Here is a 25,019-nt window from a genome sequence, read left to right as displayed (position 1 = left end):
GCAGAAAAGCTCAATAGCAGTATCAGACAAATATATTTTTTTGTTTCTTTTCCTATATTCCTGTATATCTTGAAAACTATAGTAGATATAAAAATATTGTAATAATGAAAATTTAGCAATTTTTTATGCATTATGAAACTGTGGCATGAAATTGTTAAACATTCATTATTAGAATAAATAAATGAATAAATAAACAAATTATTAAGAATTTATTCGTGACAGCTGTATGAAGCATAAAAATTCATTCAATTTTCATTTTAACATTTTTTTGTATCGTACTATAGTTTTCAAGACGTAGCAGAAAAAAAAGGAAAGCACACATTAACTTTTCCAAACAGTATCTTTACCCTGAAGAACCAAAACCTAGCAAGAATAATTGCTTAACACTTCTTTTGATGTTCCTTGCAAACCTGCAAAGTTTCAAAAAATCGAAATTTTCGGATCACCGAAGTGTCCCTATTAGTGAGAAACTCTTATGTGCATTTGAATAAGTGTACAAGAAGAACATGAATCAAGTGGTTGTGTGCAATAAATCGTACAAAAAGAGGTGCTTTCGAAAAACTTAATAGACAATCTATAACGAAAGAAAGTTGGCAAACCTGATAATTTCATTCAAAGCTTCTATGTTTTCAACACATTTTCGAATTAGGAGTAGGATGCTTGGTACTTATTTTGCGCTTTTAACCATTTATTTCGTATCTGCTATGAACTACTTGGAGTAATAAAATATAATATTTTTAATGGGTTAATACGGCTCTCAGCGTGGTAATTATGAAAAAATTTAACTTTTTAATGTGAATTCTATCTACACAACATGCTTTACATCCGTACAAATTGATTTCAAGAATTTTTTCATTTTTGTACTCTTTCCTAAAAATGATAGCATTGAACAACTGAAACGTAGAACTTACAAGGGAACACCGTGAACTTTGATTCGCGGATTGGAATGAAACTTTGTGGGTTTATAGAGTGATTCAAGACAAGCATAACGGTATGTTTCACTCGTTCCAAATCGCCTTTTAACGATGTGAAAACTAACCTCAAAGTTAAATAGGTACTGCCACGTTTTTGTATATAACTCTTAAAGTATAAGAAATAGAACAAAATGATTCAAACAAAAGTTGAATGGTACAGTAAGAGCTATAAACTTGCATTAACAAAATTTTGAAAAATGCTTTTTTTCTTAACATGAAAATTTTAAAACACTTGTTTCAAAGTTTTGTTAAGACAAGTTTATAACGCTTATTGTGCCATTAAACTTTTGTTTGAAACATTTTTTTGTATCTCTTGTATTTTAGGAGTTATATGCGAAAAAGTGGGAGTGCCTATTTGACTTTGAGGTTAGTCTTCACACCCTTAAAGGTCGTTTGGGCACGAATGAAACATACTGTCAGGGCAACAAAGGTGCCTCTCTATTTGGGCGGTCAAACCCAGGAGCGCCCCCAGACTATTTATTATATGTAAAATTTAATAAGAATAACAATCAAAACTTTTTTGATGATTTCTAAAATTTTAAATAAACAAAATTCAATCAAAGTAATTTTATATATAATCTTTGGAACACTACTCGTATACAAGAATTAGCTCTCTTTATATGTATAGTTTTGTAGTTATATGTAGAATAAAATATTCATCTTAAATAATACCATTTCTTTTTTAAGGATCTTTGTTTCATTTTATGAAAATAGAATTTAGAAAATATTCCTTTTGCATGATAACTGTTAAAAAACTATGTATATAGATTAAAACTACTTAAACACACTTTTGTACCATATGGTGCTTAGATAAAAACTAATAAAACATACTTTTATATAGATATAGAAGTAAACACAGTAGTAATTAAATAATATTAATTTAATAAGGGCGGACATATTGTTTCTGCACTCGGGCGGCCAACAACTCAGGAACGGCTCTGCATACCGTTATGCTTGGCTTGAATTACTCTATAAACCCACAAAGTTTCATTCGAATCCGCGCGTTAGTGTTCGAGGTATTTCCTGGTTAGTGTGATTTCACACCTATACTGAATTATCTATCCCTTTCAAAGACCTTCTTGCGTCTTGAATACTTAAAGTAGCTAGAGCGAACGTTCCAGCAAAACATTGCCAACTATTTCAAAGTCAGAGTACAATAAGGTGTACGCGGTTGACACCCTAACAGAAGTTGGTGGAAATTACACAAAATTATATGGAATTAGAATTGTCTAGTGAATTATAAATTAGAATTACCAACGAATTCTCACGTCTTAGATTCTACGGATACCCGTAGACATAATTCTCGCTCGGAACACCGAAAAGTGGAGTCAGTCGGAGTTGTACTAAAGTCACTGATCTGTATAATTGGACACGGTATATGGTATTTCAGCATAGCACAGCTCTGTGATATTTCAAAATCGCCATCTTTAAAAAAAAATTGTTTCGCTACCTGACGGAGGGAATTGGAACTAAGTAAGATTTGTCAATTCACATGGAAAAATAATTTATGAATACGTTCTACATTAACGGAAATTTAATTATCACAGTAAACAACTTGTTGCAAGTCTTAAAATTATTTATATTTTTATTTACGCATTATTCTGTATAGATATAATTTCAATTGTAATTATACATATATTTTATAAATATTTTTCATGTATATACATATTTCAATTTGTAAATTAAATCAGTTTATAAATTACACTAAATCAATACATACAAATCTGTTTTTGATCAATACATATTTATCTATTCTGTTTATTACTAATTGTTATATATACCACAATAATATCTTTCAGTACTTTTTTCATAGAAATTTCTCATTGATTTACGCTTTCTATTTTGTATTATTGTACGAATTATGCATGTATAAAAAGTAAAAAGGCAACATGTGAATTAGAAAAATTTATTACTGATACCCTTTGCCAGGTGGCAAAACGGTTTATTTGTAAAGATGGCCATTTTGAAATTGAGCCCGTGTGACTCGTGCCGTATCCAGTTATATAGATCAGTGAGTAAAGTGTGGACAGAAAGAAGCTGCTTCGCTGCGGAGGCCACGTAAGACATGTGTCATACACGGTGTGTCAATAAAATCCAGCGAATAACATTGCAACTGACAATGAATATACTGTAGAAATATGTAGTACATTTCATAATACAGTCAATGCTTCGTACTAACATGTTGCAACACATTATGTCCTTATCATACTTTTTGTGTTTTTGAGGTTTTGCTAGTAGAAAAATTTGTGTGACTTTCCGATGTGAGTAACTTTTGCTATGTGAATGCTTGGAGGTCATGTGAAGGTCAACTTTGTTTTTTTTTTAAACGGAATCGTATATTTTTTAATGCTACTCTATGATTTTTTGTCATTAGTGACTTAGTACCTTATGTAGGGAATAACGAGTAGCATTAAATAGTGCATTAAAAAATATATGATTCAATTTAAAAAAAAACGAAGTTGACTTTCATATGACTTCCACGCATCCACATAGAAAAAAGTTACACACATCAGAAAGTGTGCCCTCTAATACCATTAAACTTTAGTCTGAAACCTTTCTTTATATCTTCAATAGTTTCAGAGATATTCGAGTGGGTCTGTTTAAATGGGACACCCTGTATGTTATAGAAATATACATACAGTAAATTGCATGATACAGTCATGTACTAACATGTTACAACATATCGTGTCCTTATCATACTTGTAGTGTGCTTTTAAGGTTATGTAAAAGAAAGGCTTATACGTTCATTCTTCAAAGGAAGGTTGCAGTTTTGAACCATTCGCCCTATTCACACGATTTGCTTTTAGCAGAGTACAGGAAATCTTCGATGAGTGTTCGAAGGCTCCTCGGCAATGACAAGAAAAAATCTCAAGATGTAACACTGACTTTTTAATGAGGTTTAGCACCGTGATAGAGCTTAGAATTCTGAACCCAATGATATTTGTTTCAGCCGCGTATGACGGTTAGTTTATGAAATATTTAATGTTCTATGCCAAGAAGCTTTTGGACTCTCATCGAGGATTTACTGTATTACTTTTTTTCAATAAACTGTGAATACCTCGTTTGTTCTTGATGATATTAAAAAATGCTTCAGATACAAATTCAATAGTTTCGAGGGGAGTATAATTTGGCATAATTAGTTTCTCCGTAGGTGGTGGCGTAGAGGACATATGAAGGTCAACTTTATTTTTTCAATAGAATCGTGTATTTTTTATTCGTAAAGTTAAAATTTTCACTGAAGGGTAAGCGATTTCCCAGCATTCTAGACGTCCAAGCACACGTGGCGCCCTCATTGCAGAGGATACCTAAGGAGGACTTTTCCCAAAGCATTCAGCACCCGTATGAGCGACATCAAAAGTGCATTGTGTTCGAAGGGGATTACTGTGGAAGGCAGTAAAGTAATTGTGATACCTTTTCGTTCTTTCGGGTGAAAACACCCTTTAACCCACGCCCAGCTGAGCCTGGTCATTTTTGACCTAGGTTTCTGATCCAAAGACTACTAATGAGCTTAATACTAGATGATCTTTAATCTTCAAGATTTTTTTTTTTGAATGGTCAAAAGTTAGCTGGATCGGCCTGTTTTTAGTTGGCGGTTCGAGGGTTAAAGGTTAATATGTATTTTATTATTTTCCTTACACCTTAAAAACTATAGTAGATGTAAAAAAATGGTTTTTTATGCTCTATAAAACAGTCAAATGAAATTGTGAAAAATTTCGTATCAAAACAGGTAAATAAATAGACAGAGAAATTTTTAACAATTTTCGTTGTACAGTCTTATAGAGCAAAACCATTAAATTTTCAGTGAAACCATTTATTTACATCTACTATACTTTTCAAGATCCACAGGAAAATAGGAAAATACACATTAACCTCTAAATGTTTTCACCCTAAAGAAGCAAAAAATATCGAAAAAGATACTTCTACTGAAGTCCCCTACAAACCTGCAAAGTTTCTAGGAAAAAAAGTGGACAATATTTTTTGCACCATTACACCGAACTTCACTGACACACCGTGCACACGAAAACGGAAAGAAAAACACATCGTGTGAACATATTGGACAGAGTACGAGACAGAGCAGAGAGAATCATCGGAAGAAACATGTGATCAAGGACGGTCAAAGTGACGAAGAGAAGGCGAGAAAATAGAAGCCGGTGGAAGACGAAGAAAAAAAAACAGAGATCTGTTGGTAAAGTACCGATTGTCACGCGATGTCGGCCCTGTGGAGTAGACCGAACTGGCAGCCGCAGTCCCGCGGCTCTCGAGTTCTCCTCGGGTACTGAAAGCACTGCTCCAGGACGCAACAGCCCCCGCCCCCGCACTGCATCATCATATCCGACAATGTGGTCATTGCCTTTGAGAGTTTTTTTGTTTGTTTGTTCGCGATGGGGTCGCAGCAGAGATCGGAGGAGGAGGCACAAAGAAATTTATATACCATTAGAGCACGTCGTATGAGTCACGTTCAGTCAGTGAACTATTGCTACTGATACCCGGTGTCTATTAATCTTCATCCGAATAGAAGAGCCTCTGAGGCTCTTCTGTTATTTTATAATATAATAAATGTATGTGCCGATGATTATGAAAGTGGCTTGAGGCAATTAAATATTCTGCAACAATGCTTTTATATTATTGTATGGTGAATGGATGTTATATCTAATAAGTGATACGTTGATTTTTTTTAGATTTTTTACTTAGACCGCTTTCATAATCACCGATGCATATAATAAGACAGAAAAGTCGCGTTAACTGCGCGAAACCCGGGACCACATGCACGCAGTAAGACGGTCATCGTTCAACGGTCATATTTCGAGCCGAGTCTCGGTAGCTTGCCTTTATAATAGAACGTAATACCAGCAGCGACAGTCGCAGAAAAGGACAGCGAGCGAAAAAGAAAGAAGGACTAACCAGGGAAGAACGCAAACTCTTGGATTTCAATTTTAAACGAGGTTTTGTAAGATGATAGTATGCAGGTTCCTAATGATATACGTGAAACATTAGGTGTACACACTCGATCATTTTAAAGATATAAACAATAAAAGTTACGTACCTTTAAGGTGCACTATAAATATAAGTCAAATTTCAAGTACAATAAATCTTCGGTTAACGCTCGAAACTCGGGACCGATGTGTAGCAATTATCGCAGAGGGACACGATTTAGGATGAAGCAGAAGTGTTTAACGTAGAGATCGTTTCGAGCAGTTATCGAGAAGTCACTGTTCAAGGTTATTCGGCTGGTAAGTCGGAGGTCCTGAGATCGATTTCCGTTCACCGAAATATTTTTGTTTTACTTTACCAACACAACATCGATAACTTTAACTTAAATTCACAGTATATCTTGAACGTTTGTAACTTCTATGGCTTATATATTTAAAATTATCGAGTGTCTAGACTTAATATTTCATGTAGACCATTAGGAACCTGTATACCATCATCTGACAAAACTCTGTTAAAATTGAAGTCGAATTTCCCTTGCAAGCGTCGAGGTAGCGACAAAAGATTGAAATGCCTGCGTATTTTCGAGACAAGACTAATACAACTTACAGTTGTCTCGACTCTTAGCTTCTCTACTTGCCTAGTGGTGGGATGACGCGTGGTAAGTTAACGTAGAGGCCTCTCCGCGCAGTTAACGCGATTTTACAGTATTCGTATAAAATAATATATAGTAAATAATTAGAAAGTAAATATGACCATTTTACTAAATGAATAAATTACATTAAAAGAAGTGAAATATTTTAGAATTGTTCATTTCAGCTAGTTTGTACTGAGAACCTCTGAGGTTCTTCTCCTATCTATCCTGATGCAGGTTAGTATACCGATGGTTTACTTTGCCTTTTATTTTGTCCATCGATTTGTGTATGAATTTCAGTTTTAGCGACGATATGGATAGGTGTATGCAAAAGTAAGGATTATTTTTCCCTCGAGAATCTTAATTAGGTTGGTGACGGTGTTTTTAAATTATGGAATTTATCGAATATGTATTATGGAATTTATCGGCTAAAGATCTATAATAGAAGCACGATCCATTTGAATGGATGTATTGTTATTAATGAGTTACAAGTTTATTGATCCTAAATTTAACAATTTTAATATGGCTGAAAGAAAATACGCTAAAGCACGACATTTATTATGCAACAACCTAATAATACTGAACAATTGCTACACCATCTACTAGTAGAAATATTCCCCCTAATTTTGTACAACTGTTGGCAAATTTTTTCGCAAAAGTAGAATTATTCATCGATAGAATAACATTAATACATATTTGCATATACCTAACATATCATTAATTTAAATTCCATTATTATTATGTAATAGTAAAATTATTATCATATAATAATAAAATAATAACAAAAAATGTTAAATACGTGACTTTATCCACGACTTCAAAAATCATAAATTCATCGATTGATGGCGTAAAAGCATATACATATGTACTGAATCTTTTATGCAGAAGAAGAATTTGTGATTCCTTCACTGTTACGAAGAATGAATTATCCTACTCTGGATTCAGAGAAAAACCACGAACGCGAAACGTAGTAGGATTGAGGTGAAATTGATCTGGATGGTTCGTAATTCTGTTTATGTATAACCCATTTACTCCTATCTGATGTATTGCAAATCGCATAAGATAGGGGGCAAAATGCATTCATGTATGATGTACTGCAGATGGAATAGAATCGACAGGGAATGAGTAGTTTATTACAAAATGCATATAATTGGAACGGCATGAGGTAACTCACTTGCTATTTCTGAAGGAATTTGATTAAACTACAGATTTCATTTAGTCAATTATTAATTCTTTCGCGACCAATGTGACTTCAACACTCCAATTGTGTGGGACACCAAATCGTAGTTTTCCACGTAAAAGCGTAATGGTAGAATTCTTTGTGTGAGTATGTGTTTTTGTCTCGTTGTTGTTGTATGGTTTTACGTTTATTTCTGTATTTCTATAGCCTTTCAAATATTAAAAATTACCGTTTTCATTATATTTTAAAACATTTAGAAAAAAAACAGACAACATAATAAAGGTACTTCCTCCTACTGTGTTAATTTTGAACTTCTATTTAATCAAAAAATCATTCTTTAGAAAATTCTGGAATATTATTTATAAGCATTGGAATTTAATAAATTCTGCTCAAAAATTCCTTATGATTGGCAACTCGCAAACATCAATAGCATATGTAATTATAGTACAAGGCAACGCAGCACGCGTCCACTGGACCAATATGTACTCCTTTGTTCCCTATTAAAGTGCATGCCAAAATTAGTCGGCCAGACAAAGCCGTCGAGAGGTAAATGTAGTATGTATACCACATGCTGCGCTACTTTTCGTCTCTTTATGAGGAGTTTGTTGCGCGTTCATTCGGCAGGACAGGTCTAATAAAGTAAATGTTGGGTGACTATAAAAGTTCTGACCCCTTCGAACAAGAGATGTTCGCGAAATGATACTCGCCAATTTTTCTGTAACTTTGCTCACTTGTTTATAGGACCAACCTGAAAATTTTGTCATACTTGCGTGGTACTACTTTGAGACTTTAAGGGAGAATTGACTCTTTTTATCCGAAACGTCCCCTTTAATTGTTCGCTTATAACTCGTGAAGTACAGGAGATGTCGAAAAACAGTTCAGATAAATTTTATATCGTTTTTAGTTGTCCATACGTCGGTAGGAAATAATTTTCAATAAAATTACTTTCAAAAAGATTATATTTTTGAAAATTTCTTCCTACCAATATATGGACAAGTAAAGACGATATAAAATTTATCTAAACTGTTTTTTGATACCTTTTGTAGTTTACTGGTTATAAGCGAATAAACAAAGGGACTTCCCTTATAATATACACTAGGGAACAATGTACTGTTATTGATCAAATACAGCGCCGTGTTTTCTTCATTTTTTGAAATACAACAGCAAAATACATCAAAAATACTACTTCTGAATGTTCATCTACAAAATTATGCCGAAATTATAAAACAAATCGAATCTTTAAACTTTTTAGTTAAAATGTACGGTTAAATTGTAGCTATCAAATAACCAGGTGCTTTCAAGATTGGAACTATAGTTAGTTACAGTTTCGGAGCGCTTGAAGACCACTATCGCCAAAAACCACATGAACCTTGTGCCGAATCCAATATATAGGGTGTTCTATTTCAGTCGATCACCTCGAATATCTCCGAAATTATTTATGATACCGCAAAATGTTTCGAATAAAAGTTAAATTGTTTCAAGGGAGACATATTTTGATGTTAACAGTTTTTTCGTGGATGGAGGCGTGGAGGACATACGAGGATCAACTTAATTTTTTTAACGGAATGACGTATGTTTTACTACATAGATCGATGCAGCTCATCGTTCTCCGTAAAAAATTATTAATCTATTTACATCGAAAAAACATTAGTTTAGGAGATATATTAGTTTCAAAATTACGCGCGATGTCTATGGTCGTACAGTGGACTCTTACGATATTGCCACTAGGCATATTGCCACGCGAGGCACTTCCCCTCCACACGTACTTTTACGCACAGAAATCGCACCAGCGCGATCTAGCTTTTGCGCAGGCACTACGGCCGGGGCTATGAGGACAGAACTGTTGTTAGCATGGAGAGGGCTCTCGACTGATTGCCATTTTATTGTTCTTCCCTTTTATAAAGCAGTGGGAATCGTGTTGGCACCAATTTTATATCTTTTCTGTTTGCCTAGATGTAAAGTGTCAATTGTCAATTTGAAAGTCAGATAAATCTAACCCGGCCTTATAAAGGGTTAAGAAGGTAAATATCATATTACTACTACCACTTTGTCATTTTGAAATTAGAATATCTTCTAAACTAATGGTTTTTCGGCATAAGTAGTTTAATACTTTTTTATAAGGAGTAACGAATCCCATGGACTAATGTATTAAACAGTATGATAACTATTTACAATAGGGGAGCTACCACCGATTTCGATGATTTTTTAATATATTGTCAAGGTTATCACTCTGAGTAGTATTGTGAAGGTTTTAGTTGTAGGATGCCGTTTGTAAAAAAGTTATTATGAAAAAAGTTTAATATCGTACTTCAGTAATTTTGGTAAGTAAAATGACCGATGACCTTGACCTTGACATATGTTGTCCAGGTCACCCTTCGGACTGACCTTCAGAAAGTTTCAGTTATCAGAAGTTGTTTATTAAAAAGTTATTAAGAGAACAATGATTTTTTTTTAACTATCTCTAACCAACTCTAAAGGACTTTTTTTCTTGAACTGTTTCTAACCAACTCTGAAGCATTATACTGACCGGATTTGGTTAGAGACAGTTCAAGAAAAAAAGTAACTTTTTTACAAACATCGACACTCAACTAAAAACCATCACAACATTACTCGGGGCGATGTCTATGACAACATATTGAAAAATCGTCAAAATCGGGGGGTGTTCCCTTATTGTAAATATATTTTAAATGACGTCGTACGTAATTTTGAAATTAAAATATCTCCCAAACTAATAGTTTTTCAATACACATACGTTAATAATTGTTTACAGAAAATAATGATATACATCGATCAATGTTTTCAAAAATACATGATTCCATAAAAAAAAATAAAGCTGACCTTCATATGTTCTCCACGCCTTTACCTACAAGAGAACTATTGACATCAAATTATGCCTGCCTCGAAACCATTTAACTTTCGTTCGGAACGTTTTCCGGTATCATGAATAATTTCGGAGAAATTCGACGGGACCGACTGAAATGGAACACCCTGTACATGTGGTACTGACAGTCATAGCGGCTGCGATACATGATCCTCTAATTCTTTCGAGCAGCGTATTTCTCGGGTCGATATTCGGTACGAGACGATAGGTCCTACGATGTGTATTAAACTTCGTTGGAAGCGCTCGTTTCCTCCATTATTACGCAATTAAATTCCAGTCGCGTTTGATTAAATCAATATACTACCAACACGTTCAAAGCGTTTGTTGCTTTGTTTGTCGAACTGCGACGTATGGAATCGTTCGGAGTTTAACGTTCACCCACCCCCCTCCCCCCACCCCTAAATACCGACAAGGGAACGATATCAGGGTGTACACGTTCGCGGGGAGAAATAGCTTTCAAGGAATAGGTATACAGAGAACGGTCGATTATCCGAATGTCGATAAACGGAACTCCGATCAACCCAAATACCGATTATCGGGAGAGAGTAAACGAGACACGAATGTTTTATAAAAGAATGTTTTATAGAAGGATGCATCTAAATTTAGGTGGAAGACAGAAAAATGTACCGTTTGCTACTACTTAACTCTTTGAGGCACACGATTTTAAAGAAAATAAAAACCCTAGTTGCACAGAATTTTTTTTAATATAAAAAAAATGATATAAAAATACAACATTAAACTGTACGACTATGAGTAACTTCAACTTTTCGAGGTGGGTTAAAATATATCCCACCATGCATAAAAAGCTAAGCAAAAGGTGGGACAGTTTTTGACCCACCTAACTCTAAAGAGTTAAGGTGGTTCGTGCCAAATTCAAAAGATTAGATAATTCAATAAAATTCATACAGATTATTTATTAGAACGAAATACAGACACAAAAGAAATTTGAGACTCGTTCGCCGATCAAATAAATAAGAAAAAGCTTGTCAATTATTGAGTTTCAACACAGCTCTTATGGCAGTCTTACGATTTCTTACTGGAAGTATAATCTTTTCTATTTACAAAAATTAGAATTGCTAACTACAAACTAGGTACTGTATGTAGGTTATTGGATGGGTATTGGGACTATGTGAAGGACTTGGCAACGTTGCTGAAGTAGGGTCATACCCGCGAAATAGAAATACATACATTTAAAAAATATTTTACTTATTTTGTGTTTTAGTGAATTCTAATTTTCTAAATTATAATGCACGAGATATAAATAATAAACGAGATATATATAATTAACTTTACATGCAAGAATACTGAATATTAACTTGCGAAGAAGATGAAAATTTATAGAGCAGAAAGAAGAAAGTTTCACTGAAGAAAGAGACAGAAAGTATATCGAGGAATGAAGAAAGGGAGAGTAAGATTATGAACGAACGAAGAAACGGTGAAAAATGGTTACGTCAAAGAATGAAAGTCAAATCTGTGTAGTAAGGAGGATAGAACGTACATAAAAGTGTATGTATAAAAGTGACTCCACAGGTACGTAGACTGCTTCATGTATCTTCATTATTGCAAAAAGTTTTTATCACATTTAACAATTTGTTTTTCAAATATTGTTTTCCTTAAACCTTATGAGTGGTTAAAATCGTTCTGTGATAAAAATATTATGATTTTTGTATTACCATACACAGGATGGAAAAACGATTTTCTGTATAAAAAGAAATCGAAAATGTATCACATAATTGTTTCGTACCCAAAATTAACTTTGAAAATCCGTTAAATAATTTCTAATACATAAATTTCTATTTATTATAAGCACCGATGCATGAGTATCAGTTAAATTTTCTCGATTTTCTCAAAAATGAAGCTCTATACGATGTTTTGTTTTCAACCAGAAAGTATAATATCGATAAAAAATTTGTTGGACAACAAAAATTAATTTCTCTTATGGGGTTGAATATTTTTCTTCAAATATTTCGAATTTCTTGTTAAAGCCTTTACTTTGTAAATTTATTTATCGTTCAAATTTTGATTTTAATAAAACGAACTCGAAATTTAAATTTCAGTCTGGATTTCATCCACGCTCATTCCTTTGTAATTAGTTCAAAATTTACGTTAAAATCCTCTGTATATTAGTTTTAGACACAAAGTGTATTAGAAAAACACATATATCAAAAATGTAACATGAAAGTTCATGGACTCCAAGAATTCAAAGTTTCACTTATCTTCATTAGAATTTCGATGTATTCCATTTAATTTGCTTCAACGCTACTTTAAAAAGTATGCAGATAATTTATTGTTCAAACACTTCAATAAATCAGAATTTTTCTGAATTTATATAATTTTATTTTCAACGCCATAATTCTGAATATACGAGAAAGCTTCTGCGTCAACCGAATATATGCATCGTGTACGCGGGTGAAAGAAGAATCTATGCATGTAGAAAACGTCTGTATAAACAGGTATATAAGGAAGTCTTGTAGGGCAGGAACGGAAGCATGCGAAATTGTGCTGCCGTGCAACCATACATGATAATGATGTATGTATGTATACAGGGCGGAGACTTGACTCGTGGTGTATCTGAACAAGGGACGTTTCCATGAAAATATAAAAACCATAAATATTAGAATAAATTGTTTTCCCATAAAGCTTTGTTTACGTAAAAATTGGACGAATAATAAAAACACTATTTCTACTTGAAATACATAATGATAATGGTACGATAGTATTTGTTATGCGACAGTATTAAAATCTTCCACTATGTCAATTTACATCAAATTGTTATTCTGTGAAAGTAAAAAATAATTATGGACACAATCAATGGTAATAACCTAGCACGAGAAATTTTACTTCTTATCATTTCGAGTACACATGTCCTAAAAGTTCTTTTAGGCAAATGATCTCAAGTGATATAAAACTCGAAATATCTTCTAAACTATGGACCTCTCGAAAGAAGTTGTAGAAGCACTTTCTGAAGTTTAATATTTGTACTTTAAGGCAAAATAGGTGAGATTATAGAAAACAAATTAAAGTAATAAAACGGGGGTTTAGAGGCAGGATGTTTTCAAAAATCGAGGTTTTCATCCCCCCTATGCACTCGAAGTGTTGACGCAACATGTTTCAAAGTAAAAAATTAGTAAGCATAATATTTTATGAAAGAACGAGTGGAAATGATTGCAGAGACATTCGAAAAAAACCAGGGGAGAATTATTTAAAAGTACAATTAATATGAAAGTGCCGCGATTCATTTGGATGAATATTCCTGAATGGAACACATTAATTAAACAGATATTTAAAATTGTCCAAAACACTGAACATATAATTTACGTTACCTCTGCAATGCGCAGAATTAATAAGAATTCGTATATTTCATAATTTTGCTACCTGTTTAACTCTTAATTCTTTCCCATTACCACGTTTAGTAGCATAAGTGTCTGGTGACTTATGAATGGGAGTTTCGATCTGAAATTTTTTTGTGATAAACAAATTATATTTTGGACAATTTGTTAGCACCATATTAGTCTACATAAAAAACCGCAAGCCTCGTCCATTAGAAGTTTTCAGGTATCTCTTCTGGTTTTCGAGATAGTACTTTTGGGTCGAAATTTCGAGGGGTGGTTTCACCCCTTAAAGTCGTGTCTCAGCCCATAAAAAAATACGTATACCTTATTTTTGACTACTTAACAGACATACGAAGTTTTATCAAAATCGGAGGGGGACACTTCCGTGCCTTCCGTTGTTAGTAAATCATATTGTTGTTATAGAAATTTCGCCCACTGTAGGTCGGATACAGGCAGCTCTGATGTAATTAAATCATGTAAATTGTGTTGTTGTGACATGTGATGTGTACACCAGCGTTTATCGATTAATTAACGCTCAAGAAACCTTGAAAGATTGTCACCACAAGAGGTATACCTCTATTCCGCAGGCAATTAACCCTAGAGCAGCCTTGCATGCGTGTTCCAATACAATGCACGATCGATTCTGGCAGGTAAACGTTGTAATAACAACTATAGTTTGTGAATCCGAGATCCGAGGTATGAATTATTTTGTGTAAAGTTTTTGGGTCGAATGAATGTCAGTGGATCAAGAGCTTTCCGAAGTCCATTGGTTCGAGAGTACGCACTGACTTCAACAGGTCATTCTGAATATAAAATTTTATGTAAATATTGCAGCTATATTTTATTTTTTTTAGTCAATTATATCACAAACGACACTGGGCATAGTTACAGTAAAACGACAATCAAAATGTACAGGTCTGCTCGTAAATATCAGGACACCCGTTGTTTATGAAGAAAATGTAACATTTTATACAAATTATGTGCACAGGATAGGGCAAAAGTAAGTCAAAATAATTTCAATAAAAGGGGCTGATTTGTCGATATAATTTTTGAAAATTGACAAAAAATTTAAATACTAAGTAAACGTGTTAATTAAAAAGGCAAGAAACATCTTTCATTTATTTAGAAGTTATAAACAAACCAAATCTGCGAGTTAATTTTACCCCAACCTGTACGTATTTTGCACCGAATTTTCTGTCTCATATTATTAAACAGTATTTAATACATAAATATATATATTATTTACCCAAGGCCTTCCAAAATAATTTAACAATTTCTGTTAGAGTTCATTTTGTATTCGGTGGGAATCCTAATATTTTTGAAGGGGCTGTACATTTTTCCTTCATTCTCTGGATTTTAAATACAATTTAAAGCAATGATATGGAATTCCGATCCCCCTTCACTGGATTAAGATAAATTCCAATTATCGAAGTCAAATCATTTTTTAGGGATATTTGGGAACTAACAAGGGATGTTCGCGAAGTGATACACACCGATATTTCTGTAACTTTGCTCAATTAATAATGGGATCAACCTAAGAATTTTACTGTATTTGGTTGATGCTACTTGCAGACTTTAAGAGAGAAATCGTTTCCATCCGAAGCATCCCTTTCACTTATTCTCGTGTAATTCTTAAACTACACAAGATATCGAGAAAAAATTTAAACAAATTTTCTATCGTTTGTAATTATCTATATGTCGGTTGGATAAAATTTTCAAAATAATAAGTTTTGTGAAAAAATTTTTGTTGAAAATAATTTTATCAAAAATTTTTTCATATCGATATATGGACAACTGAAAACGATAGACAATTTGTCTAAACTTTTTGTGGATATCATTTGTAATTTACGAGTTACAAGTGAATAAGTAAAAAAGCTCGCTTCGGATAGAAAGGGTGATTTCTCCCTTTAAAGTCTAAAAGTAGCACAAACCAAGTACGGCAAAATTCTTAGGCTGATCCTAGAAAGAAGTGAGCAGAGTTACGGAAAAATCAGTGCGTACCACTTCGCAAACATCTTTGGTAAGCTTCAAATATAATGTGCGATTTTTGCAAATATTTAAAAAAGTTCTATAATTTAAAGACTTTTTAGACAGTATTGGATTTACGTCAGGACATAATGCTTCAAATATTATTGTAATATGGCGTTTTAAAAGAAAAACGAGATAATATAACTACGTACGGGGTCCACGATAATAACGAATATATGTAATTTGAATAATAATAAATTTCATTCTATGATATTTGGCGTGTTCGTTGAAATATTAGTTTCAGAATGATGTTAATTATTCTGAGAGGACGAATGTTGCATACGACTTTATGAAAGGATAAAGGAAGGTATCAAGTGTGATTTGAATGATGTATTTTGTGGTTTTTTAGTGTTGCAGTATTATCGTTATTGATATTTCTTTTTTACTGTACCTGCAAACTTAAAATTAATCGTGCCGTTAGAAATTATTATTAAAACGGTAGGATCTAATAGAAGCGATTCTGAACGGTTAGAATTTCGTGTAGTTTGCACAGATTGTTTAAAATGCTATTCATTACGATTAATTTCAATTTCTACAATCTTTAATTTTCGTGGCTGCAATTGCAATTGTAGCAGGAACAACAGCAATCCTGGATTATTTTCCACTAAATGAATATATTTAACTAAATCTGAGGAAATATAAAGATTCTAATTATACATTCGGAGTATCGAAAGGAATGATTTCGATAGAAACACGTTGTTCAACGCGCGAAAAATACAAATTCCTTCCTAAAACATTCCTCGTTTTTAACATAATCACATTATGTAGGTTACTTAAAAAAAACAGCGTACTTCGGGTAAATAGTGACACAGACTTTTTGCTACGTGACTTGTGAAAACGATTCCCGTGGAAATATGTTTTATAGTATATTTAAAAGTTATCCACCTATAAACCTGATGCAATAAATAAAAAGTGTTTCATGGTGTCAGTATCATATGCACGTTTACTTGATTGCGTTACAAATATCCTATGGAGAAGTCATATCAGATTAGTTCACATTAAATAAATATACTCATCGCATATTCCCGCAATTGTTTCATAATCAAATAAATGATCGATAATATCTCTAGCATCTGTATTATAGAGAACGAGATATTTATCGACGCTGTGGTGATTCGTCAGCCAGTAAAAACGACAATATAAAAGAAATACACTCATAATATTAAAATTAGGTTATCGACTTCGTTATCAGTTCAACGATTATAAAAAGAATTTTAGACTACACGTTTGGTAGTAACTGAAATGTTGAGCTTGCTACTAAATGCTACAAGCGAAAGTATGATCTTGTAAATTTTACACTTCTACGTAAGTATGTATACAGCACCAGAGTCGGGTAAAATGTAATCTAATTACAAAATCTAAATTACAATTACAATGTAATTGTAAAATCGCAATGTAATTGTAATGGTCTTGTAATTACATTGCAATTACATTATAATTGTAATTTAGATTTTGTAATTAGATTACATTTTGCCTAACTCTGCATAGCACGCTTTTTTAAGTAAGTTGCAATTAAAACAGAAAATATTAGTCAATGTTAGCAAATGTAAGCTCAGCCCTTCGAAGTAAATTTCACTTTCTATCTAAATATACTGGTGAATAGACTGCTGATTTTATGAATTTATAGCTTGTAAGGCACCCTGAAATACGATAATAGACAAACTCGGTTTTTTTCATCAGATGCAACGAGTTTTTTTATTGCATTTTTAATCCAATAAGAGAAGAAAGAAAATGCTACGTTGATTTTTGTTTTTATGAATTACTTTGTAAAAAGTCATTCTGCATAAAAATCCACAGTCTACTGATAAATTTCGGAAAAATTTTCTTGTGATAGATTAATGTTGCGAGAAGTGCAGTGTGAGTATGCATTACCTGAGGGCATGGTTCTTGAATCGAGTCTTGCTTGGTCCCAGTCCTAGGGACTTTTACCGGTGCCTTGTAGTCAGGTTGGTATGGCAGCAACATGCGAATTTTGCCCCAACGGTTAAAGAACAGCGCTATTGCGCCCGCCCAGAAGATCAACACCAACACCACTATACCTACTTCAACGCCACGGACCTGCAAGTCAAACAATAATTCGTAATTTATACATGGTTCCCATGCAACAATATTGGTCATACTGCGCTCTTCTCAAGACTAATATTACATTTACCAAACTCACTTGAAGGTGATTTGTAGATTACATTGGAAATCTAGTTTTTAGGTTAGCTTGAAAACCTATGTTTTTAGATTATGTTGGTAATCTAGTTTTGGTGTATTTGGGAAACCTAGCTTTTAGGTCATGGCGAAAACTTGGTGTTCAGGTTAAGTTGAAAACTTAGTTTTTAGATTATGTTGAAAACCTATGTTTTTTGGGTACGTTGGAAACTTAGTTTTTAGACTACATTTAAAGCCTAGTTTTAAGGTTATGTTGATACCCAAGTTTGTAGTTTATTTTGAAAATATAGTTTTTAGGTTATGTTGAAAACCTAGTTTTTAGGTTATGCTGTAAACCTGTGCTTTAAGATCATGTTGAAATCCTAGTTTCTAAGTAATACTGAAAACCGATGTTTTTAGGTTAAGTTCTGTATGAAAACTAAATTGTTTCGATGTAGTCAGGGAAGAAAGTACTTGTACATTAGTTCATCTTTTATGAAATTACTTGAATGAAGAGTCAGGGGAAATAGGGAATGCTAATTTTTACTAATTCTATAGTCTATAGTGCATTCTGTTAGTGTTAACTGAGCCTACAGAACTGTTGAATCATAAAGGATTACCAAGTCTACATAAGATAACTCTTAAAGATTTGGTGTACTGGTTAAAAACAATGGTAGCCAAAAGTATTAAAAACTAATTTTCTCAATAAAATTGTTTTGTGACATTTCTTGTTTTTTCTCTTTACCCATCAAATATGGGTATTTTTCAGGTTGAAGATTGCTGATTAAATATGCGACTACTTATAAAAAAAAGTATTCACACTTAATACGTACAAAAAGTTGAGTACAAGAATATTCGTAATTTCACCAGATGATGAAGGTGGAATTAGATAGTTTCAACCTGTTTGTTTAATCGAATTGAACGAACTTAATGATTTTTACATATTTTTAGTCTAGTTGACAAAATCAGTCGAAGATGATCTTTACGATTTGTATGAAAATCAAGAAATGAACTATTAAAATGTGCACCTTAGTTTGAAACAACATTAATTTTCATAATGTTATTTTTCATATTTCAAGAAAACTACTACAAACTGTAATCTATTCACAGATACTTTTATTCAATTTTCAAATGCAGGAATAGTTTCTATTTTTTTCGGACGTAACAAAACTTCCAGTTACAGAAAAACTTTTATTTTGGTTTGAAAAAGTTAAAATTGCACTCGACCACGAAGTGAATTTTCTGTTAACGGAGTATGTACCCATCTGAGTTTAAAACGTTCAAAAATTCTTGATACTTTCCGCATGTATTGCAGTTTTTACTTGTATTTATTCATCCAGAAAATTCCACGTACACTTCAGAAAATAAAATTACAGTTCACAATTTTCATTTTCTACCTTATTTTATGAGCAAATGTAGTTTCCACTTCTTCCTACAAAGTCCTATTTTTAGGTAACTCTCGGTTTTATTATAGCGATTACATCAAATTTTTATGCCTGTGTTTTAAATAACTCTTTAACGTGTTTTTTACAGACGTCTACGTTTTGGAAGATTTCTCCCAACATGAAATGCTCAATACCTATGTAGTCACACACTATTGATCGTTAAGAAATATAGGGAAAGTGAGTTCTGATTTACACGATAATATGAGGGTCGTTGGAATGGATTTCAACACCACCGTCGAAATTTCGATAAATATGACCCTGAGAAAAATGTTTGCTTGTACAGTATTTGCTTCTTGTAACCAAATAATACCTTTCCTTCGTAGTTTTTTGTATCTTCAAAAACAAGTGAGGTATTGAAGGTGCTCACCTTAGGTGGATAAATCTGCAGAACCCTAATAAAACGTCTATTTCATGTTATTACTGCCTTTTACTTATTACTGAACTCATAAAAGAATACGGGAAAATAATAAAAATACTTATTCTAGGAACACCAATATCTCATTTCGTCGACTACAATACTGTATGAGTTAATTAATATCGCCCATAGTACAAACGACGTAAGGTTTCCCGGGGCTACCTGAGGAGAGCGGTCGACCCAAATGGCGCATCTACCTGAATCGCAGAAGGCCGCGACCTTCGTCGACCTGCTCCGACCACAATTTTATAGTGTCCACGAATTAAATAAATGAACTTTAGAGAGAAAAGACCACAGAATAGGGACACATTTTTTTCAAATTTCTTCAAACTTGAACAGGGAATCAAATTCGCAAAACGCAAGTTGTGTTAATATTTATGCATTGCAAAAATAAATTTACGTATAAAACAAAAAGTTAAGTAATAAGAACGATTCTTTACGATTAAAATGAAAGAAAAATCAAGTTCATATCTTTAATAGTTGCGGAGATAAAAATTCTTTTGTAAAGGTAGTTCTTGTAAAAATCGGTGAAAATTCCCAAACTTGAGGGTCTGTATCTTTTCAATAATTTCAGAACGAGCAAAATGATGACTTAAACCCCCTCTATTTTCATATGGTGTTACGTACGAAGACACTCTCGCGACCTCTTAACCCTATCGGGAGTTGGAATCCATTCCGTTGAGCAACAGGCGTGTGCCCCACTACTTTTAGACTCGATTTTCGGGGTATAAAAAGGGACACGTGCAGCTCATCCACGGGTCATACTCATACCAGAAGTCTAGTTAGTGGGATCGGGTATTAAAGTTTCTTTCAAGCATTTTAAAAGTAAGCTAAACCCTGTACAACAAACCCCCGCATTTCTCAGTGCGTGAAAACCAAGAACGTTGGAATTAGCTTCCGCGACCACAACTTACATTAACATTTGTAAAACCTTTACTTTCTTGAATATACTTTTATACATTTATATATTTATAATTCAGCGTTGTTCATTTCAACTCTAGAATAATATCTAAATCCCCAGCTAGAAACGAACCCACAAAGGCACACTTTTACCGCTCGAAGTGTATCGAATTCTTAAAGTTACGAGGCCTATACTAACAATCCTAGGCTCCCTAAGATGAAATAGGCTCAGGTTCAAAGCCACCCATTTTCTCCAAAACGTCCCTTTCATTTATTACTCCTAAACTACAAAAGGTATCGAAAAAAGGTTTAGATAAATTCTATATCGTTTTTAGTTGTCAATGTAGAAGGTAGGAACAAATTTTGAAAACAATCAATTTTTTGAAAACTATTTTTTGAAAATTTTTTTGAAAATTTGTTCTTACCTTATATATATATGGATAACTAAAAACGATATAAAATGTACCTAAACTTTTTTCCAATATCTTTTATAGTTTACGAGTTATAAGCGAATAACTAAAAGATTTGGATCGAAATGGTGGTTTCTTTGTTAAAGTCTAAAAGTAGTACCAACCGAGTACGGTAAAATTCTTAGTTGGTACAAACATCATTTGTTAGTATAAACTACTGCTGGCTGAATCAGTTCTGTAATTAGGTTTTCTAAATAATCACAACCACTTTCTATTGCAATATATAAATTTTAAATTAATGTCCACGTACAGAAAATTCCTTACAAATCGTGGTTCAAAAATATATTCAAAGATGAACTGCCAGATAAATATGCATACAGAATTATTTCAAAGTATGAGACTTTAAATTTTGAAAAAGGATTAGAAGACAATTAGATGAGTTGCATATTCCATTAGGCAACATTTTTTTTTTTCTTACCAAATGTAACAATCATTTCGTCAACTAATTGATAGTATTTCCCGTAGAATTCTTAGTTTTTTCCACAAGAAAAATTCCCGTAAGAAGTGGAAAGTTCAACGGATAGAGGACACAATTTTGTCGAAGATTGTTAGCTGCCACTGTGACAACCTACTTTCTCAAGCTGAAAGGAACCATTGTCGAGGATGCTGTTTTTGCGGTTCGTTTCACAGCCCTATAGCAACATCACGTACCGAGAGTGTGCAAACTTCCATACAATAGCGAACCTTATAGCCACGTCACAAAAGGACGACCGAGAGCCAAGAAAAAAGAAACTGTTAACATCTTCATTGGCTGAACATTTTCTACGGAAAGATGTACTTTAGGACTGGAATATTGTTTCGTGCCCCAATATTCACGGCATGGAGATCCAGGAAAAATTTTTGCGACTATAAAAAAACATATTTTTAAATTAAATAATTTTGATCATAGAAGTAATATTATCTTTTCACAATATTCACCTAGAATGCATTGAATCCTTTATATAAAATTCAACTGTTTTAATATGTAAAATAAGCAATGAAACCATATTTTAAACTAAAAGCAATATCATAAATTAAAATTCTGTTTTACAATATTTAACAGCATGAGATTTCAGTGATACATTTTTGGAAGGAAATTCAATAGTAAAAAAAGTGATCTTCAAGACAGATAAATTTAAGGATCGACAACTGAGAAACATACGGGCTAATGAATAATTATATAAGTACTACTTTCTGCAAACTGGAATCTGTTTTGATTATTTTTTAATTATTTCAGAAAAAAATTTCATTAGGAAAAATTAAATGGTTTCGAGTGATGCATATGTGTCCCCGAAAAATAGAGGCGTTTCAAAGATTTCAAGGTCACTTCTATTTTTTAAAATAGAACTACACATTTTTTAAACACCATTCATTGCATTTCTTAATTCTCTACAACAAAGCATTGCGGTATTTGGGTCGAAAAATAATTAGTTTAAACGATAGTTTAAGTTCAGTTTCTCAATATTGTATAGCATATAGTTATACTATGTTTTCGCTTGTATTTATTAATTTTATTCTTTTAAACTAATCATTCTGCGACCTAAGTACCTTAATACCTTTTTGTAAAGAATTAAAAAATGCATCGAATGATGTATAAAGAAATGTAGAGTTTCATTTAAAAAAATAGATGTGACCTTGAAATTTTTGATATGTCTCCAATTTCGGAAAAGACATGGGCCACAAGAAACATAACTCCAAACCATTTAATTTTTCCTAATAAATTTTTTTTCTATTTCCTACCGTTTTAATGCTATGGCTTGACCCATTTGTGTGGGACACTCTGTATACCAAATTCTCCTCATAAGTACCATTCCAAAATGATAACAAATTCATTTAAACAATATTATCGTACTTAATTGTGTTAATTTAATATATTATAAAAGCAATCGCAATTTTTTTATTGATCAAAAAAAGAGTCCAAGCTATCGAAAATTAATATGTGATTCGAATTAACCATTATCACTATTAACACGTGGCTATGATTTTTTGCGTCAGTTTCTGTTCACACCAGGTGGATTACCGTTGGCACACGGGGAAATTTACTACAGTAACATGTCGAATATCCGATCTAATAGGGAGAAAAATCCGTTCTGATAGGCGGCTTTTCGGATAATCCGTCCAGATGAATCAAAGTTTCATACGTGCCATAAAGCGATTGGAAATAACACAATGTTGAAATACAGAAAATTGGAAATAAAACAATTCCAGATTCGCAATGTAATGAATTGGTATACATGGTCTTGTATTGTTTTCACTAGTGACATTTTCGTTATCAACAACAGATGAATAAAATTGTATTCTGAATTATTTTGATGTATTTTGATGAATTATTTTGATGTATCAGGACTACAATGTTCACATAAAGTATAATATATTTTCAACGAAAGCGTTGGATAATATTGTCCAAATTCGCTTCAAAGTAGTAGATATTAGTGTGGGTGCACCAGTAAATAAACATTGTGTATAAAAACGAGTAGATAAGTTATGAAAATAAGCAAATGATTAAATATTTTTTGAATAAAAATGACGTATTATGTAAAAACTAAAAACGTTATAAAGTTGAATTTAGTCTTAAAAGATAGAGGAGTGTTCCTTTTTTCTCAATAAATAACTTTTTCAGTCCTTGTTTCATATTTAAACAATTTTCGTGCCAGTGGCTAGAAATATTCGTTTACTTAATATTCTTCATTCACTCGTTAATTAATTTTTTTAATTTTTCAAATTGAAATCTATACGGTATAGAAAGGTGTAGATTTGAAAAAATCTAATTTCCATGAGCCAGATATTTATTAGTATTATTATCATTTAAAATTCGGCTTTAATAGTTAGAAAGTCTTTCAAGCGTTCATTCAGTGGTGTATTTACCCTATGTTTTTCTACGTTTTATCTAACACGTTGGTATAGTCTTTTTAATTAATTCCTTTATAAATTATTCGTGACTCGTTCGGTATTCCGATAACATTATCCAACAAATTAAAACCTTTTTTCTGATCTGCAGTATCCAATGAACGATCCTTCTAGAGTTTCTTGCTTTGAACACGATTCTGCGAGTAGAATTGCTTTATCACATCCTTTACTTTTATTGTTTCTAGGAAAAAATACCATAGTGTAAATTTTTATAACTGTTTAAATAATTATGACTGTTATTGTACCGATTAATTTAAAAGCATTAAATAGCACAAAAAATATAAAAACAATGATTGTTCTCAACCTATCTATTTAAACATTGTTGATCATAATATGGATACACGACCTACTCTCAGTACTTTCATTTTCTGTATCTAGTTGGAGTATCGAAATTCTGACTTTCTCATCAATAGGTAACTCTTCTTCGTCAAACTATTGGCAATGTTTTCAAGTCGTAATAACCACCCCAATAACCACACTTCGCGATCTATAAATGCATATTATTGTTACGGACGCTGGGAACACCATGTCGTGGGAAATGGCAAGACATTCCGTGTTACGTTTTACATGTCACTAAAGCCGGCGGTACGGTTCACATGAAATTCCGTGAATGTGCAGTATGTACCAGCATTGATGCTTCCAGCCGAATGCTTTCAACGCATGTAAAGAAACGTATATGTATGTATGTATACGTAGATATACAGTCATAATTCCGTTATTAATGCATTTATGAAAAAATGCTAAAGGAGAAAGATAAATGGTGCGAAGAGTACTACATCTGTAGGCTCTTAGATTTTTTTAAAGTGTAA

At 32.8% G+C, this 25,019-nt stretch overlaps 1 protein-coding gene across 1 annotated transcript in view; it reads right to left on the bottom strand.

The window, feature by feature from the left end:
• Positions 1 to 25,019, bottom strand: part of LOC107186336 — a 96,252-nt gene that overhangs the window by 41,908 nt on the left and 29,325 nt on the right. Inside the window, 2 exon segments of the mRNA XM_015574178.1 lie at positions 11,423 to 11,470; positions 17,822 to 18,016. Of these exon segments, the coding sequence (XP_015429664.1) occupies positions 11,423 to 11,470; positions 17,822 to 18,016 (243 nt within the window).

The sequence above is a fragment of the Dufourea novaeangliae genome, unplaced genomic scaffold, assembly GCF_001272555.1.
Source record: "Dufourea novaeangliae isolate 0120121106 unplaced genomic scaffold, ASM127255v1 scaffold85, whole genome shotgun sequence".
Classification (NCBI taxonomy): Eukaryota; Metazoa; Arthropoda; class Insecta; order Hymenoptera; family Halictidae; genus Dufourea; species Dufourea novaeangliae.
The sequence above is the reverse complement of the archived record's forward strand: the minus strand, read 5'-3'. Positions and strand labels throughout refer to the sequence as shown.